This window comes from Cyprinodon tularosa, unplaced genomic scaffold (genome assembly GCF_016077235.1).
Source record: "Cyprinodon tularosa strain WSP-4 unplaced genomic scaffold, ASM1607723v1 ctg815, whole genome shotgun sequence".
In the NCBI taxonomy this organism is placed as follows: Eukaryota; Metazoa; Chordata; class Actinopteri; order Cyprinodontiformes; family Cyprinodontidae; genus Cyprinodon; species Cyprinodon tularosa.
The window spans coordinates 308,008-326,116 of record NW_024039580.1 but is presented as its reverse complement, the minus strand read 5'-3'; the positions used below and the strand labels follow the sequence as shown (position 1 = coordinate 326,116).

General features: G+C 35.9%; 1 protein-coding gene across 1 annotated transcript; it reads right to left on the bottom strand.

Annotated features, from left to right (window-relative positions):
• Window positions 1–3,104: 3,104 nt before the first annotated feature.
• On the bottom strand, window positions 3,105–13,840 carry vtcn1 (V-set domain containing T cell activation inhibitor 1). The gene is given in 6 exon segments (XM_038272056.1): window positions 3,105–4,875; window positions 8,362–8,613; window positions 8,700–8,909; window positions 8,912–9,046; window positions 13,364–13,428; window positions 13,734–13,840. Coding segments are annotated over 6 exon segments (807 nt in total). The 5' UTR covers window positions 13,766–13,840; the 3' UTR covers window positions 3,105–4,762.
• Window positions 13,841–18,109: the final 4,269 nt, after the last annotated feature.

Sequence of the window (18,109 nt, the reverse complement as noted above, 5' to 3'; positions counted from 1 at the left end):
CATTTGACACCTCACTGCTGACAGACCAATGGCAGACTCCCCCTGACTATTCGGGGTGGTCCAGAAACTTTCCAGGAATCTTTAAAGCCAAAGTTGGACATTATTCCCTAAACACAAACCACATAGATGAAATACTTGCAGCAGTGCAGAAAACCATCCGTTATTACATTTTCCTGCTGAATTAATGGAAGTAGTTATCAAACCTGTTCTAAAAAAGGAGAACTATAAGTGCAAACACACCTTAAAGCAGGCGTCTTCAACGTTTCCAGGACAAGGACCCCCAAACTGATGGCGAGATGGAGCGGGGACCCCCTGATTATATATATTGTATGAAATTGTGTTATATCAAACATAGTCACTCTATTACAGATGGAGGAATGTAATGAAAGTAATTTCTCCCTGGGATTATTAAAGTATTTCTGATTCCTGGTTAATGGGACAGGTGTTGTGAATGAAACGGTGCCCAGCTTGAAAGAGCTCCTGTGTGTCGCTGAATGTGTGCATTGATGACCGAAAGACATCATCTGCCTCCATTTTTTTGTTTACTACAGTGTGTTGAATTCATGTTAATGTGTATTTTAAGACATTTCAATTACTGTAGTGGAAAAAATTGTAGGAGGGAATATAAAAAAAGTCTAATCAACCGACCCCCATGCAGTACTTCCATGGACCCCCTAGGGATCACGGACCCCCTGTTGAAGAGCTCCTTCATATTCAGAATACAAACTTCTGAAAGTACTTTAAGTATGAAATTATTGGATACTTTCAATTAATAAGTATTTTTAATTAAGAGTAATTTCACGGAGGCGTCCATGTTTGTCAAAGAACACTACTGCCACCTACTGGTTTGTGACGTCACGGTGCGGTATTGGCTGTTGAGCAAGTCCCAGTGCTGTATGTGGTGTTTGTCACAACACGCTATTATCCATGATGGCGATGACCAGTGCACTATGTGAAGCAGAGAGTACAGATGAATGACGTGTTTTTTCTCTGGCCAGAAGTTTGATGGTAAATCCTCTTTCTTCAAGTTGGTAATCCAACGATGAACCAGTCCATGGAGGATCATGAATTGGAAAGGTGAAATAAGTCATTTTTTTCCCACTTTTACTGCAACATCCAACTGCCTTGCACCTGGGCATTGTCAGTTTAACTATAGCTCTCACGAATGGCAATGGTGAAGTCCAATGGAAATCTTAAATAATTGTTGTTAATTGCAGATGTGTCTAGTAGTTCCCATTGATTTTGCTTGTAAAGTAGGGAGAATGGCGCTAGGGCCCCAGGGGTGTCAAACTGGTTCCAGAAAGGGCCGTGTGGCTGCAGGTTTTCTTTCCAACCAAGCAATAGCACACCAGACTCCAGTCCTCTCATTAGGTCATCGTGTTCAGATTGGACTCACTTGATGAGATGACTGGAGTCTGGTGTGCTATTGTTTGGTTGGAAAGAAAACCTGCAGTCACACGGCCCTTTCTGGAACCAGTTTGACACCCCTGCGCTAGGCTTACCGCACCGTGACGTCACTGCTGGAAGATGTCAGGAGTTGGGTGTTACTATATTTGGAAAAAAATGGCCGCTCCCGGACTCATATTGCTTATTTTTTTACTGATTAAAGCTAAAATCATTAGATCACCACGTACATATTAGTTTTAGGTATAAATATTGCCCCATTAGTTATTCTTTGCTGACTGGACTTCTCCTTTAAAGTGTTACACTACTAATCAATTTCATAGTGGCTTGCACTAGGTGCTATCCAGAGGTATCAGAGTAAATGGTGCTGATAACTTTTGTGAATCTTAGTAAAATTCTGTATGACCTCTTTCAATCATTAAATGAAGTGTAAAGAATAATCTTTAAATGTCACAGAAAAGTCAACGGCTTTTTAATTTAATTTTGGGTCAGATGGGGTTGGAAAGGTCCAAATAAAAAGCATCACAAAAACATTACCTTCCTTTTTGTTAATGTCTGTGCCCCTCCCCCAAAAACAAAAAGATGTCAAAAGGGTTCGGAAGAACTCACTCAAGATATTAACATAAAAACCTTTGATTTTAAGAAGCATACCGACACAATTTGACTACCCTTTTTCTCATCAAGACATTTTTAATGATGAAAAACTTAAGGATTAAAATATGAATTTTAATATTTTGATAAAGCTTTATTCAGTTTGTTTATATAACACAATTTTACAACACATGTCCTCTGAAGGCATCTCTAGCCACAAAATAGACTGTTCAATCAGATCATATGTAGTCAAATTGGTTAAAAGTTGTATATCAAAGAAAGACTATATGATTGCACTGAATCATTTAATTCTCTCCTCCTGTATGAGCATGTGTGAACAATAGATATTCCCTTGCACTGACATGAGCTCTTCATCTCTTCATAACACCAAGCACACATGAAGCAACAATCGAGAGGAAAAATTAAAATTTTAATCAGAATTAATGGACAAATAAAGCTTAGACTTGTGGAGGACATAGGAAACACTATTTCATCATTCTGCTTCATTCTATCTCTATTCTCCCACTCTGCACAATCTGTTAGTTCAATCTCTAACGTTATGCTCTCTCTGCTTTTTCTCAGAGTAGCTTTGCCTTGTCTGTTCTTGTTTGGCTGTGACTCCATCCGGGAGAGAAATACGAGCTGTGCTGCTGCCATCAACACCCTTGTTTATAGATGTTGAAGATCAGCCTGTTTTTCAGTGTAGTCCTGTTTCTCTGACTGTGACTAACTGGATGTGCTTTCTTCATTCTCTGACATGGAGCTTGTCTGCCTGGCTGTGTGTTTCCTGGGGCCGCCTTTTACAGCTGTTTTTTGTATCTATGCTTCTGTCTCCTTGAACCCCAGTCAGCCTTGGCAGATTGCCGCTCACACTGAGCCTGGTTCTGCTGGAGGTTTCTTCCTGTTAAAAAGGAGTTTTTCCTCTCCACTGTCGCTACAAGCATGCTTAGTGTGAGGGATTGCATTTGAGTCAATGCAAGCAACTGGTTTTCCTTAGATAGAAAACTTTGAATCAATTTGACTGTATGATCTGTTTGAACTGTAAAGTGCCTTGAGATGAAATGCGTTGTGAATTGGTGCTATATAAATAAACTGAATTGAATGTCATTAGCATAACAAATTAATAAAATACCTGCTGTTAGATAATTTCACCAATTGAGAGCATATATATAGAAAATAAATTTAGTCCTAGCACTGATCCCTGTGGTACTCCACAGGTAAGCCTAGATAATAAGGAAGATTTATCATTAACCTAAACAAAGTAGTCTGTCAGATGAATAAAATTCAAAGCAGCCTAGTGCTGTTCAATTCAATTAAATTCAGTTTATTTATATAGCACAAATTCACAACACAAAGCTCAAGGCCCTTTACAAAGACAATTCAGACCATAGTTCTCCCAATTCTAACAAAATGTTCAAGCCTTTCCATAGGAATGTGATGACCAACCGTATTAAATGCACCACTGAGATCTAACAGGACAAGTACAGATAAAAGTCCATTGTTTGAGGTCATGAGAATATCATTAGTGACTTGCACCAAAGCGGTTTCAGTGCTATTATGAGCTGTATAAGGCCAGATTGAAACTCTTCAAAAAGTCCATTATGGTGTAAGTGGGCACACACTTGATTGGCAGCTCTTAACTTAAAAGTTTTCGATATGACATATTAATAATCAAATCATTTCGATCGTGAGGTTTCTAAAGTAAATGTTTTACAGCTACCTTTAAAAGCCTTTATTAGGGATAGATTAATAATATCTACAGTATATAATAATTGGAAATCAAAAGTAATACTTTCTTAAACAACTTGGTTTGAACTGGATCTAACATAGAAGTTGCTATACCTTCCATAGATAAACCAATCATAGTTAGAGGGGTCCCAATGATCTTATTTTTAATACAATCAATCCTATTTATAAAGAATTCCATACAATCATTACTGCTAAGACCAGGAGGGATGGACGGTTCAACAGAGCTATGGCTCTGGGTGAGTTTGGCAACTATATTGAAAAGAAATCTACGATTATTCTTATTCTCCTCTATCAATAACGAGAAATATGCTGTTCTTGTTTATAAAGGGTCATTCTATATGGAGGTATGCTTTTTTTTGTTGCCACATTTAGTGCCAGTTGTGGAGGGGGATATATTAAATGGTTGACCTCTGCAGTATTGTTCTGTAATCCAAAGGAGATAAAAAAAAAAGGTAACAAAATCTTTAAAATGTATCATTGCATTACCTGATAATCATCTGCTAAAGTTAAACCTTATTTTAAGGGAGGAGAGTTATTAAATTAACTTTGTAATAATGTTTGTATTTGCAGGGCATTTATACCCTCAGCCACTGTAGTCTCAATCCATTTCAACATTGTAGAAATTCATAGATACATAACTACTTTATAACATAAAACATTGGTAACATGGAGAAATAGTTTTTTTTTTGTTATATTACATACAAAGCAATCAGTATACCCTTTAATTAAACTCTTTATCATTCCTCTTCTTTTGCTGCAGATACCCCAGTGCATACCATAACTATAATTGTTCTGTAGATAATTGCAGGTAAGAAAAAAAAATCTCAGCTAAGAACAACATTTAAGTTATTTCCTGTGATATAAATGTTTGAAAGATTTAATTATAAATTGGTGAAAGTACACAGAAAACAACACATCAGTGACGCATTTAGATTAAATTTTCACTGATTATTCTGCCTTTCAATTATCCAAGACATAGACAGTAAACTATAATGACATAATATATGGTTTCATGCCACTAGACCACAAAAAAGATACACAGGACACTAGTTATTAGATTGAGATTAAATGATACCAGCAGGGTTGAAGCAATGCTGAAGGTGAAGAATGTCCTTCCCAAAACACCAGTACCTGAAAAACCCCACAAGATTAGATAATGAATGCATAGTAATTAGTTTTAGATAATATAACACATTTTCAATTTACTTTTCAGCATTTCTCCAACATGCCTCCTGGATTTATAAACTAAATTAATTCAGCAGTCCTGATGTTGCACAGGCCCTATGTTTAAATGAAAGGTTTAGATAATAAACAGGAATTTTCTAAGTCATGCTTTGGTTTATTGTAACTACAGAAAAATGTACCCAAAGGGTCAACGTATAAAGAAATAGCCTCACTACTCTTTGAATCTGCTTTATGAAAAATTTCATTGATTAATTAGAGCCTTTAAAAATGAGTTAAGATTTACTTAGCTGATTTTTATCTACAAAAATATGATATAAATCAGGAGGCAAATAAGGGGACTACAAAGTAATTTACACCTCACTGAGTCATTATAGCCAAAGCTGCACTGGGGCGCACTGACAGAAGTGAAGCTGCCTTACATAGGAGCCACATTCAGGCAGTTCCTATCTTTATTTGAAACCCTTTGTTTAATTTTTTTTAATCAAAATTAGAAATTGGATAACAATTTTAACTGATTTCTGTTTTGGTTAAAATATAAACACTTTATTGACACTTTAAAATTTTTTTTCATTTTTGGTTTCAAACAGAAAAACGAACAGACGATGACCCAGTTGGGACCAGCACTCATGTCGGTATCGTTAGGCAGTATGTTTTTGAAGTAGCAAAGGGCGTCATGCAACAAAATGTACTTATCATAAATTTCTCTTACTTTTTCTCCTACTATGGGTTTTTCGTGCTCCACATCAGATTCAACAAACATTCTTAACTTCAGTAAATGATCTTAAACGATCCTCGTAAACCTGATGCAGCGCACCTGTACATAATGTGAGCTTCCAAACCAAGAAATGTGAATCTTAAAAATCACCACCCCAATAACGCTGTATAGTTTCTGTTCCAGATGTTATTTTAATAGCAGCTGGATCTCTGACTGTTCTTTCTTTTGATGAAATTACAACAGATTACACCATTGTCCCCTAGATACCGACATGCCAGCTGCTGGTGCAATGACCGACAGTAGTGTCATCAGGGAATAAAAATAAAATTTTTGATTACAGGCTTGCATAATACATAACGATGCAGTCTAATAAATGGACAATTGTTTCTAAATAAAACAAATGTCATTTAGTTGAAAACTAGGTTTGGATAACAGCTGAGTGATTGCACAATACTCCTACATCAAGTGTGGAGCACTCGTAAAATGTGTTTGTACCTGAGAGAAGATTTTGAAATAGGAGAAAATAGGGAATGCAAAATGTTATCCTAAATTATTCATGCTACAGATTTAAGAATGAATTTTTCCACTAAAACTCTCCTTGCATGAGGCCCAATGATTCAAACATGAACAAAAAGAGGCTAGGACCCGTCCCTTGTGACTTTAAAACCCCTATTAGTGGGATTGTTCCGACTATAATTTATATGGTTGAACTTTCCAACTCCTGTTCAGCACCTAAGAGCTGTAATGTATTCAAGAAACAGGTAAATAAATCCAGCTAAGCTCTATTTTCAATTATTAATCTTTGTTCTCTTTATCTATTTGTGTTTCTTAATTAAACTGAAATGTACTTTTCCTTTTTTTCCCTCATGTTTGAATCATCTGGCCGCTGAGATGTGCTATATAAATAACCTTACCCTGTCTATGTAAGCATTGAGGATCATCATGTTCTGGATGACTAAAAACCTAAGCTAACAAACCACCGATTAAATGCTAATAGCCTTAAATAGATCCTTTTTTCTATTTACTGTATAAATTAGCCAAAGCTTCTTCCTTTAGAACAGGTTTCTATACTTGAAAGTTTACATACATTGCAAATAAAGAAAAATAATAAACTCATAATAGTAATTCAAATAACACAAAACTTAAAAAGTAATAACAAATAAAAATGCACTAAATTATTACATTTTGTAAAACTTTACATTTTACATTTTTGTTTAAAAAAATAATTCTTAAAAACTAGGTTTGCACCGATACCGGTACCAGTACCGGGCAGGGCCCCGATCCAGCTCTAAAATGGTGGTATCGGTATCGGCAAGTGACAACAAAACTATTGTCACCCATTCAGCCATTAGGCAATAAAAAGTTCTACTGGATTCTCTTTGTATTAGTCTTTTTCCTGCCTCACAAAGGTAGGCAGCAGCTTGACAAAGCCATGATGGCAATTATTTTACATCCAAGTAGTATGCAGTTCTTCATATACACTAGTGTTGCGCCGATGCCATTTTTTGGCCCCGATACGATACCCGATACCTGGCTGTGCAGTATCTGCCGATACCGATACCATAATAATGTAAAATAATTGCTGCTGCCTACCTTTGTGAAGCAGGAAAAAATCTAATACAAAGTGAATCCAGTAGAACTTTTTATTGCCTACCAGGAGTGGGTGACAATAGTTGAATAAACTTATGGCTCTCAAAATGGTATCGGTGCCCTATTTGTTGGTACTCGCCGATACCGATACCACCATTTTAGGGCAGTATTGGGGCCAAGTCCGATACTGGTATCGGTGCAACACTAATATACACACACATCAATTTCAAATAGATGGTATCAGTATGGTACCGGTATCGGCCCGAAAATGCACAGCTAGGTATTGGGAATTGGTCAAAAAAATGGCATTGGCGGAACATTATTAAAAACAATCCGTCCCAGACAAACTAAAGCACTTTTCCCATTAACAGTGAACCCACATACCTGTCAAGAGGTGCAAAGTGTCGCTCAACAAAATACCAAATGATACCAAATGTATTTATAAAGCACTGTCACACACCAAACAGCAGCAAAGTTCTATAAACAATCATAAGTAGAAATAGTAAAGCATAAATCAATAAATACAGTGGTAGATAAAAGTTTTAATAAATAAAAGCAGTAATAAAACAGTAAAGTACGCACTGTGTGACAAAGTCAACAGGAAAAGCTATGAGTCTTAAGAAGAGATTTAAAATGAGAAAGTGAAGAGTCCTGTCTGATGGCCAAGGGAAGGTCATTCCACAGCTTAGGGGTTGCAACAGAAGAAAATCCCTTCAGGAGCTTCATAAGGCTTGTTTACTTGTTTTATTTATTAATATATAGATATATATGTATATATGTTCAAAATTATGATCTTAATTTTTTTCTATTTTTTTCTATTAATCCTTTTGTCAATTTCAATTAATTTTATTGGCAGCTGATTTTTTTTCCTGTGGTTAATTTAAGGGTATGTAAACTTTTAAGCACAACTATATATAAATACATTTTATAATATAGTGATGATTAAGGTTCGCAATTTTTTACAGACTGAAATGCCAAAGCAAAACATAAATAATATTTTAGAAAATGTATTTCTTGGTGCAGTATGCAGTATGCATGTAATGCATGCATTTATTCAATGGCAAATATAATGTATATTTTGCTTTAGTGCTTTGATCAGCAGATGTCACAAATGGATAAAACTCTACCTGTTATAGTTGCTTCGGTGACCGCCACCACTAAACTGTTTTCAATCCTGCAGCTGTAGCTCTCGTTGACCCGTGCTGACGGCAGCTTGCTCAGGACACGGTATCTTTCAGCTGATACTTCTGTGAAACTTGTGCTTGCATTCAGTTTATCCCCAGTTTGGTTCAGCCATGTGACGTTAGGTTTAGGGAACCAGCTGCTCGCCTTGGAGGTCAAGGTGTTTTCTGAGAACTCCAGAGTTGGGGCCGAAAACACTGCAACAAAAATAAAGATATTTATTTAGCACCACATTTTCTCAAGAATCTTTACAGAGGGAAACTGGAAGGACGAGTCTTTGTACCTGCAGTTCGGAGCTGGATGGTGACGTTGCCTTGGCCCACAGAGGAGCTAATGCTGCAGGTGTACTCTCCTTCATCACTACTTCTCACACCCTGCAGCAGCAGAAAGGCATTACCTGTGGCTACAGCATCAGGGAAGACCTGAGCTCTGCCTTTGAACTGGGGATGTTGTTTATCCAGAGCAGGAGCTCCATTCTCGTAGCGATAAACTGGGTCATCTCCCAGATGACCAACACCTCTCTCAGGCTGTTTGCTTCAATTTCTGCATCAATGTAGCAGCTGAGAATCTGGTCCTCACCCAGGTTTGCGACGGGTTTGGTGTTACTGCTCATCACCTTGACTGTGGTTTCTGTGGAGAGCAACTTGGGTTCAGAATACATACAGTACAGTATTGTTTGTTTTCACTTCCAAATGTTTTCAACATGAGACAAAAATACACCTGAAACACCTAAAAATTTGAGTAGTGCTTCACTTTGCAGGGAAACATAAAAATAGTGCACTAAAAAAATAAATAAAAGGGACTACAAGCACACAGATGTATATACTGCTGTCTCTCCTTATTTTATTTCTTCTAAAGTTTTCAATAAATATAAACGTTTACTGAAACAATCAGTTACCTCAACATTTTAAAGTTAGTAAACTTCAAATCACAATTTATGTGAATTTGTTTTTAATCCAGTTCTTCTCCATTTTCATTACTCCAACTCAAAACATTTAACTTTCTACTATTTAAAGCTTTTAGTTACATTAACTAAAAATGTCATGTTTTATTTTCTCTTCACTCCAAAGGCTACAACATCTAGTTACTATTAATAATCCATTTGCCAACATAGCTATACCCTGTTGGTTTTTTAATAACTAGTTGTGGGCAGATGTATCCAAACTGACAGTAATATAGACACCAAGGTGTCAATTCAATTTAAATTCAGTTCTGTTAATTTATTATAAAGCACATAATCTCACAGCACTTTACAGAGTGATACTGAAAGATTGGTTTGGAAATCTAATTGATTGCATCCAGTCATGCCAGACATGTCTTTGGTTTAATATTTTTATTTTTTTACGTCAGAATAATCCAGGAAGTACCTGCACTCGTCTGGTATAGTAGTTGTACTCTCTTAGCTTTCTATCAAAAAACAGATTCTGTTTCGATTCCCCTTAAATATGTTTTGCAATTTGTTAATGAAAATAAATGTAAAAATTTTTGTTCTGTTGTCTTTGTTTTTCATATTAATATCATGTTAACAAAGTGGTCCAAATGCTGCACAAAGTTAAAACCACCAAAATGTTAAAGGTCTGTATGATGTAAAATGTACACAATAAAAGGTATCAATAGTGACATTGATATTAGCAGTACTTGCTCTCTACCTTTGGGTATGACATCAATACCTTGATAAGCAAAATCACATGCAGTTTGTTAGAACACTAAGAAGCTGTTTGCAGAATGTTTTTATTGACTGGAACAAACCTGTTATCCAGCAGCATCGAAAAATGTCCAATTAAATCCAACGTCACCCGTGGTGGCGCAGCAATAGCCCCACCCATTGACAACTAGTCAGCCAGTTATCAAAATCTACATAGTTACTTACTTATTACCATACATTTGTTATCTATTTAGTTATTTGCTTAGTTAATACAGCAATAATTAAAATTAACCAAAGATTTGAGTTCTATGTGCCAAAAAAACAACAATGTGTGACACTAATTCAGCAAGATTCATTTAGACATTTGGCAAAGTAATGAATTTCAGCTACTCAGTCTAACTTTTATAGATATGATTTGAGCAAATAAGGACTTTTATTTAAGTAAAAGTCCATATTTAATGATCAGTCTTGGCCAATAACATTGATTCTGATGTTCTGGACTTAAATCCAGTTGAGCTTCAGTAGAATGACCTTAAACTAGTTCTAGATTCCTAGAAAAACTCTGCAGTTTGGCTGAAATAATTGTTGTACTTGATTAGATCATCTTTATATAATGTTGAAATATTTTTTTATGATATGATAGAAAAAAGAATTCAAAAACAGGAATCACAAATACTTGTTGCTTTTTTTGGTACCCAGTTTGCTTTGTAAAATAACATAAACCCATTCAGATCAGTTGGTCAGCATCTGTAAACATACATTTCCAAGTTTGTTACAGATCCTCTATTGGACATAACTAAGGGGTTTGATTGGAACTTTTGGTGAAGCAAACCCAACTTTGAACTTTGGTAAAGCAACCCATCTAGATCAGGCTGTAAGATCTAGATCTAGATCAGGCTGTAAGATCTAGATCTAGATCAGGCTGTAAGATCAGGTGAAAAGTGACTAGTCTCGTCCGTTTTCATTCACAAAATAAGAATTCTCCCTTAACCCCTTAAAGGAATAGTACACCCAAAACATGATTAGCCTTCATTTTCTACTCACCCCCATGCTGAAAAACACTCTGGAGTACTTTTTTGATATCTCAAATGCATCTGGAGATCTGGGAGGCTTCTTGCTGTCTGCTGACATTCAAATAATGGAGGTCTATGGCGCCCGAGGCAGAAAGGTCCATAAAAGTCCACAAAAAACGTGTCAATATTCCTCCATACTGCTCGTCCAATGTATTCCAAGTGTCCTGAGTGGGTAGCGTCCATAATCTACTCGAAACAAAGTCATTTAGAATGTTTTTAGAGCATAAACAGTAGTTTATAGGATTTCCTAAAAGCGCGTTCACGAGTCTACGGAAACCGCGGCAGACCAAACCAGACGAAAGTGCGCATTCAGCGTCTGCTCTGCCGATAATGCAAGCGTAGAAGAAGAAATGTGCTGTTTACCTGTGCAAAGAAAGAAACAACGAAAGAAAAATGTCTGAGGACTTCAGTGTTGAGGAAGAGCATGAGTTCTTTGCCGAGCTGAATGCGCACTTTCATCTGGTTTGGTCTGCCTCAGTTTCCGTAGACTGGTGAACGCACTTTTAGGAAATCCTATACAATACTGTTGATGCTCTAAAAACATTCTAAATGACTTCGTTTTGAGTAAATTCTGGATGCTACCCACTCAGGACACTTGGAATACATTGGACGAGCAGTATGGAGGAATATTGACACGTTTTTTGTGGACTTTTATGGACCTTTCTGTCTCGGGCACCATAGACCTCCATTATTTGAATGTCAGCAGACAGCAAGAAGCCTCCCAGATCTCCAGATGCATTTGAGATATCAAAAAAGTACTCCAGAGTGTTGTTCAGCATGGGGGTGAGTAGAAAATGAAGGCTAATCATGTTTTGGGTGTACTATTCCTTTAAGCCCAGTGGGCCCGATACAGCGCTCAACTGATGTTTATCTATTTATAGAAATGGCCTAAACACAGTCACATGGTATTTCATCCACACGTCTTTCAAATGTTTACAATTTATTTTTTCACAAATACTTTTTGTTTTATAGCTTCTTAAATAAATGAAATTAGATTTGAAATTCCACCTGACATGTGTGACTCTGCAGGAGTAATGCAAAAGCAGGTATTCATATTTAGCCACAGCCCCTCAAGGCCGGTATCATTGGAAACTAGAGGCTCAGACCTTTTCAAGGAGGGGTCGGAGGTAATTTTGCGGCCATTTCAGGTGATGCAACTGGCATGGGTTACATAAGCTTTCTCTGTTAATCTTATTCAGCTTGGTGATATTATTATTAAATTTCAATGAAACAACAGCTAAATCTTAGGAGCAAAGACTTTGCCTTATGCAGAAGGTCTCCAATAATGTAAATCAGCATATTTGTCTGACCAGATTCCCTTTTATAAATGGAAAAATAAATTTGGCATAATTTGTCATATTTGACACTGGCAAAATCACATTTCCACCTAGCATACTGCCCAATAAAACCGTTGTGGAACAACCATGTTTTAACTTATTCAGTCCAAATTTGCTTCACTTGTAGTCAAGATGTGGATCTATAAAGTCTGAGGGTTCATCCGCAGTTTGAAATGGGTTTTCATGTTGTTTAGTGAGGTTAAATACTTTTATTTTTTTTCTTTCTTTGATCACCTATAAATAAGACATGGTGACATTTAAAATAGTGGTTCCACCTGAAAAATATTCCTCAATGCCTTTCCGTCACACAAATACAAACAAGTATATTTCCAATTTATAGTTTGGGAGCTGTACTTGCTTTCATTCACATATGTAATTTCAGGCGGAATTTGCTCCTAAGATCCTCAGGGCTTAAGGGGTTAAATTTCCACTCAGTATAATTTGATTAGAAATGTTGAGTTGGAATGCTCTAAATTTAGAATATATTCAAAATTTCTGCTCACTAATCATTAAAATAAAACATTTAAATCTTCAAATAATATTTAATAATACAGAAAACAAGTATTATGAAGTATTTATGAGGTTAAAGCAGGAAGCTTTACTTTAAGTTTCCTTGAATTATTACAAAAAATGTACAGAAAATACTTCCTAGATTGAGAACATAACCATGGTAAATGTGTATCTTCTGCAAATAATTGTTAACAGAAAAGAAGAGTTTACTTATGAGTTTTACTACAGATTGATACATAAAGAATCATGTGGTTGCATGCATAGAACCCCATGGTGCATGTCTTTAGAATAAACAAGCACAGCATGCGCTGAACACACCCGTATCTGCCAATAAACCTGAATGAAACATTAATACTAATATTAGTAGATCTGCAGGTCTTACTGGAGAAGGTCAAGGACAGGATGAGGATGATGAGGGCTGCTAAGATGACAATCAGGGTCACCATGCTAAATGTAGAGATAAACAAACAGGAAAATTGAAGGAACAATTATATTTATACACTTTTATGAGCTTTATATGTGCTGAGCTACATAACTGTTTGTATTAGTCTAACATTAGCAGGGGTTTATGGATTAGAAACATGAGTAAATATGCATGTAATATAAATCCATGTAATATTTGTTTACATAGTAACCTGAAAATACATTCAGATGTATGTAGAAACAAAATAAAAGACAAATCATTATATCATTATATCATAGCACTGATTTTTTCCCCAATTCATTCAAAACTGAACATCTGCAAAACTTACCTGTAAAAAATAATCTGTCCAACTGTAGCCATTTCTCCAAATATATCAACTTTAAAAAACTTTTAAGACTTTAAGTGTTGCTGCTTTGTCCTCATCCTGATGTTCTGCACATGTGCAGCTTGTTTTTAATGCAGCCTGCACAGAGCGGCTTTCCGCTACCTCCCTTACTGCAAGCATAACACAACACCATGAGTAAATATTATATTTAAGGTGTGGACTCTTCTGTTGTCACAGCAGCTCATTTAACTTTGAAAAATGAACATTTCAACATATCTAGAAGAATTCAGAATATGTAACCTGTTTTATTAAATTACAGTCAAAAGTTCATATTTCCTTTTTTATTTATTTTTTTTAAATTTCTAATATTTAAAGTAGCAAACATAATTGACAGCAGCTTAAATCTTTTCATTAAGACCAAAGAACGGCTCATTGGCTCATGTCTTGGGTTTGGTACTTTGCTTAACAGGACAACGGGAAATTTATGCTGTCATGCAAGAAAAAACAACAAGGCTCAAAATGTCTAACATGGAAACCAAGCAGTCATTAAACAAGCAGGTATATTTAATAAATAGAACTTTGGGTTTCAATGAATTCAGTTTGTCACATTAAAATGTCCTTTTGAAAACTTTAATAAGTTATAGGTTAATTATGTTATAGCGTAAAATGTCTTTGTATTCGTGTGATGTAATATGTCAATTTTAGAAATTGTTCCAAAACGGACTATTTAATAGGGAAGGGGGAGTTCTCAGTGTTTATAAAAGAGAAAACATCAAGTATTAATAGAATTTATTCCAGTCATGTTTAAAATCATTGATATGTACGACGGAGTATTACGTCCAGGCTAGAGATTTTTTGTTTTCGAGAAAAAAGTCATAATATTATGAGAATAAAGTTGCAAAATTCTGAGAACAAAGTCATAACATTACGAGAATAAAGTCGTAATATTACGAGAATTAAATCATCGTACAATAACCCGTTTCAGAAAGAAAGGTTCGAGCTCTGACCAGCAGATGACAGCCGACCAGCTCCACCAATCAGCAACCTGACATCCTGCCCAATTTGGTGCTCAAAGATTTCCTTATTTGTTAAATCAGAGCCAAAGCATAACTTCACACGATGATCATCATTCCTCATTTTAGGGGAGAAAGTGCTTCTTGTAAGAATTGTCATATATGACGGAGTAGTAGGCCAGGCTAGAGATTTTTTTCTTCTATTTCGAGAATAAAGACGTAACATTATGAGAAGAAAGTTGAATTATTACGAGAATTAAGTAATCATTCAACAACCCGTTTCAGAAGGAAAGCTTCAAGCTCCGACCAACAGATGACGGCCGACCAGCTCAACCAATGCTAGTCGCTTCTAAGTAATTACAAAATCCATCTTGAATATAATTCTTGGACTCTTTGCTAGGTCGGACCCATTTGATAAGGACAAGCTTGACGTCACATCTGCAGAACAGAGTGGAGATTTCTGACACAGAGTAAATTCAGGAAAATAGGCTACAGGCTTAAAGATGCATCGGCGCTGAACTAGTGAGGTGTCAGTCTGCTCATGAAATGATGTTTTAGTCGTAAAGGGTCAAATAAAAAGGCTACTTTAAAGATATTTTTCTGTAAAAACTTCTTAAGTTAGCTTAATTTTTTCTAAACAGATGGTGAGGAAGTACTAGGGTCATCACAGGTCACCAACATAGAATACAATCACAGGCCATTTAATTTCCTATCTCTAACAGCCTTAGAAGATCAGTCTGTGTGTAAGTAATCTATCTTGCTAAGACCTTCAACAAGTGAAATAAATAATATAAATGAACTTTATTGATCTCACACTGGAGAAATTCTCCTCTGCATTTAACCCATCCCCTTATGGAGCAGTGGGCTGACATTGTGCGGCGCTCGGGAAGCAGTGTGGGGTTAAGAGTGCTCATCCGAACCTCAGGGACCCAAACAGAATGCTCTATCCACCAGGCCACCACTCCCCCCTTGAGCTACTGACAATAAAATAACTTTTATTGTTCTTTAAAATCTAATAATTTAATGTATATGATTGTTACATTGCTGCTCTGAGAGGGATCAGCCTTTAAACCTCGCCTCTCGCCAATAGAACGTTGCAGAAAGACACTAACTCCAACCCAACAGAAGAAGCAGGTGGAGAAAACAACTTTGAGAATCCTGTGTATATGTGTGTGTGTGTGTGTTTTGTTCTCGTATATGTGCATGAATGCATATTATATAAAACTCTGTCAAAATGTAAACATGCTATATAGAATTAATGACATGATATATTTTTATTCAGTTTTATTATTTTAAATATAATGAGTTTGATAATGTTGTAAACAGTGAAGCTGGATACTGTGGTGTAAATATTTCAAAGTGCTCACATTTTATTATGAAGTAAAACAAGCTTGCTTTTGGTCTATTTACTGAAAATGTCAAAATCAAAAAATCTGTACATTTTTTATTTACATCCTCTACATTTTATTTGCTTTAACATTTATTTATACATAGAATATTTTTACTTAAGAGATCAGAAAAGGCATGAGATCACAAAAGCAAATTTTTGATTTAAAGGAATTATAATTCATAAATAAATTATTCTTTTATATATTGCGAAAATAACCAAATATTGGAAGATTAAAGTCCCTTTCTACTGTTAGATGTGTTTTAATGTTCATATAATAGGATAATGTCCTTCACTCAACTCTGCCCTCTCCTGTACATTACTAGTTTCTATTTTTTTTTCTTTTCCCATGAAGAAGTCAGATTTTGAAACTTGTTCCCATACTTCAGAAATATTTTCAGTGACATCCACGCCTTCATCTACATTCAGGATCTCATGGTCCTTGATCTTCTGGATGTAGACCTCACAGATTTTTTCAGCTTTTTGTTTTGCAATTTCCTGTAGCTGATCATTCATATAGTTGCTGACTTCTTCTGCCAAGAGGTTTTCGTACACCACACTGTAGTAGGGGGCACTTCTTCTGTATTTTGGTTTACAAGCTCTCCGAATTTCAGAGATGTACCACAGAAGCAGAAAACAGCCGCAAACACCGAGGCCAATGTCCTGCAAATCAAACAAGTCAAATAAGTTAATTAAGATCTGCCTTTTTCTTAAGGAACAGCAAAGGAGAACGGGAATTAAAGCTTTTATAAAGTTTTGGTTTGCATCCGGTCATCTATAAATACATTTTCACATTTAACCATATAACATTTTAACAAGTATATGCTGCAAAATCAAAGACTCCAAACTGGTATATATTACTGTACTCACTTTGATAGACTTTTCAAAAATAAATGTCAATAAAATAGTTAAAGTTTTGGATGCTTTGTATCAAGGAGAAATACAATATTTATAACAGATGATTTTTGGATCAGAATTAACATTTACTTTATAGCTTGATAGGAGCTAAAATCCCTTCAATGACACTTACCAGTGATTCAGTTTTGTATTGGTCCATTATGCGTTTCTCAGAATACGTAGGATTTTCTTTGCAAGGTATTCCAGTCTGATTTGAGTTGAGGTTTGTCAGTATGCAAAAGTACCAGTCTCCATCAAATAAAACCAGTGAAATCCAGAGAGCAGTGAGGCTGAAATACCTTGAGACAAACTTAAAAAAGCTGTGAAAACCACAGCTACTGGGAAAATGACATTGGAAACAACGCTGACTGGAAAAAACTCTCCTGCGATAAAAAGGCTCAACAATGTTGACGACACAGGTTAGAATGAAGGGAGGCAAAAGCAAATATAAGAAACCGCCAACATGTAAACCCGGCTTGCAAGAGCAAGTGAAATGCATGTCAAATACATACTGCAGGATGGAGAGCAGGATTATCAGCAGAAACATACTGACTGCAGGTTGAATCAGTTTAAAAAGTCTTATTACAAACTCCGAATCGAGCGCCATTTTGCCGGCCATTTGGAGAACCAAAGGTTAAGATTTGTGCAAATTCTGCCAGGCTGCGTTAAGTTCTTCGATGGGCCCTCAGGAAGTTTCTGTGATGTTCTAATGTTGGCTGGTTCAGTGTGGAGTTTTATCCAATCTGGACCACAACCCATGTGAGCCAGGGCTGGACCACAGTGTGCCATACTTCTGTAGCCTACTCTCACAATGACGGTGCCACTTGCTTTCAGTTTTCAAAGATTTCTGAACTTTGATTACATTTCATTATTTTAGGTCACATTAAACTAAATAATTATATAGAGTACAATAAAACAAAAATAATTTAAATTTTGAAGTCACTATATTACAGGTTTTATTTTTTGCGGTCAACAGTAAGCATTTGTGTTTTATCTTTAGTTTAAAACTTCAAATATTGCAAACCTTACACAAGATTGAAAAAATTTAGTCTAGGCAACTGGATGGGAAGTTTTCTAGAAGA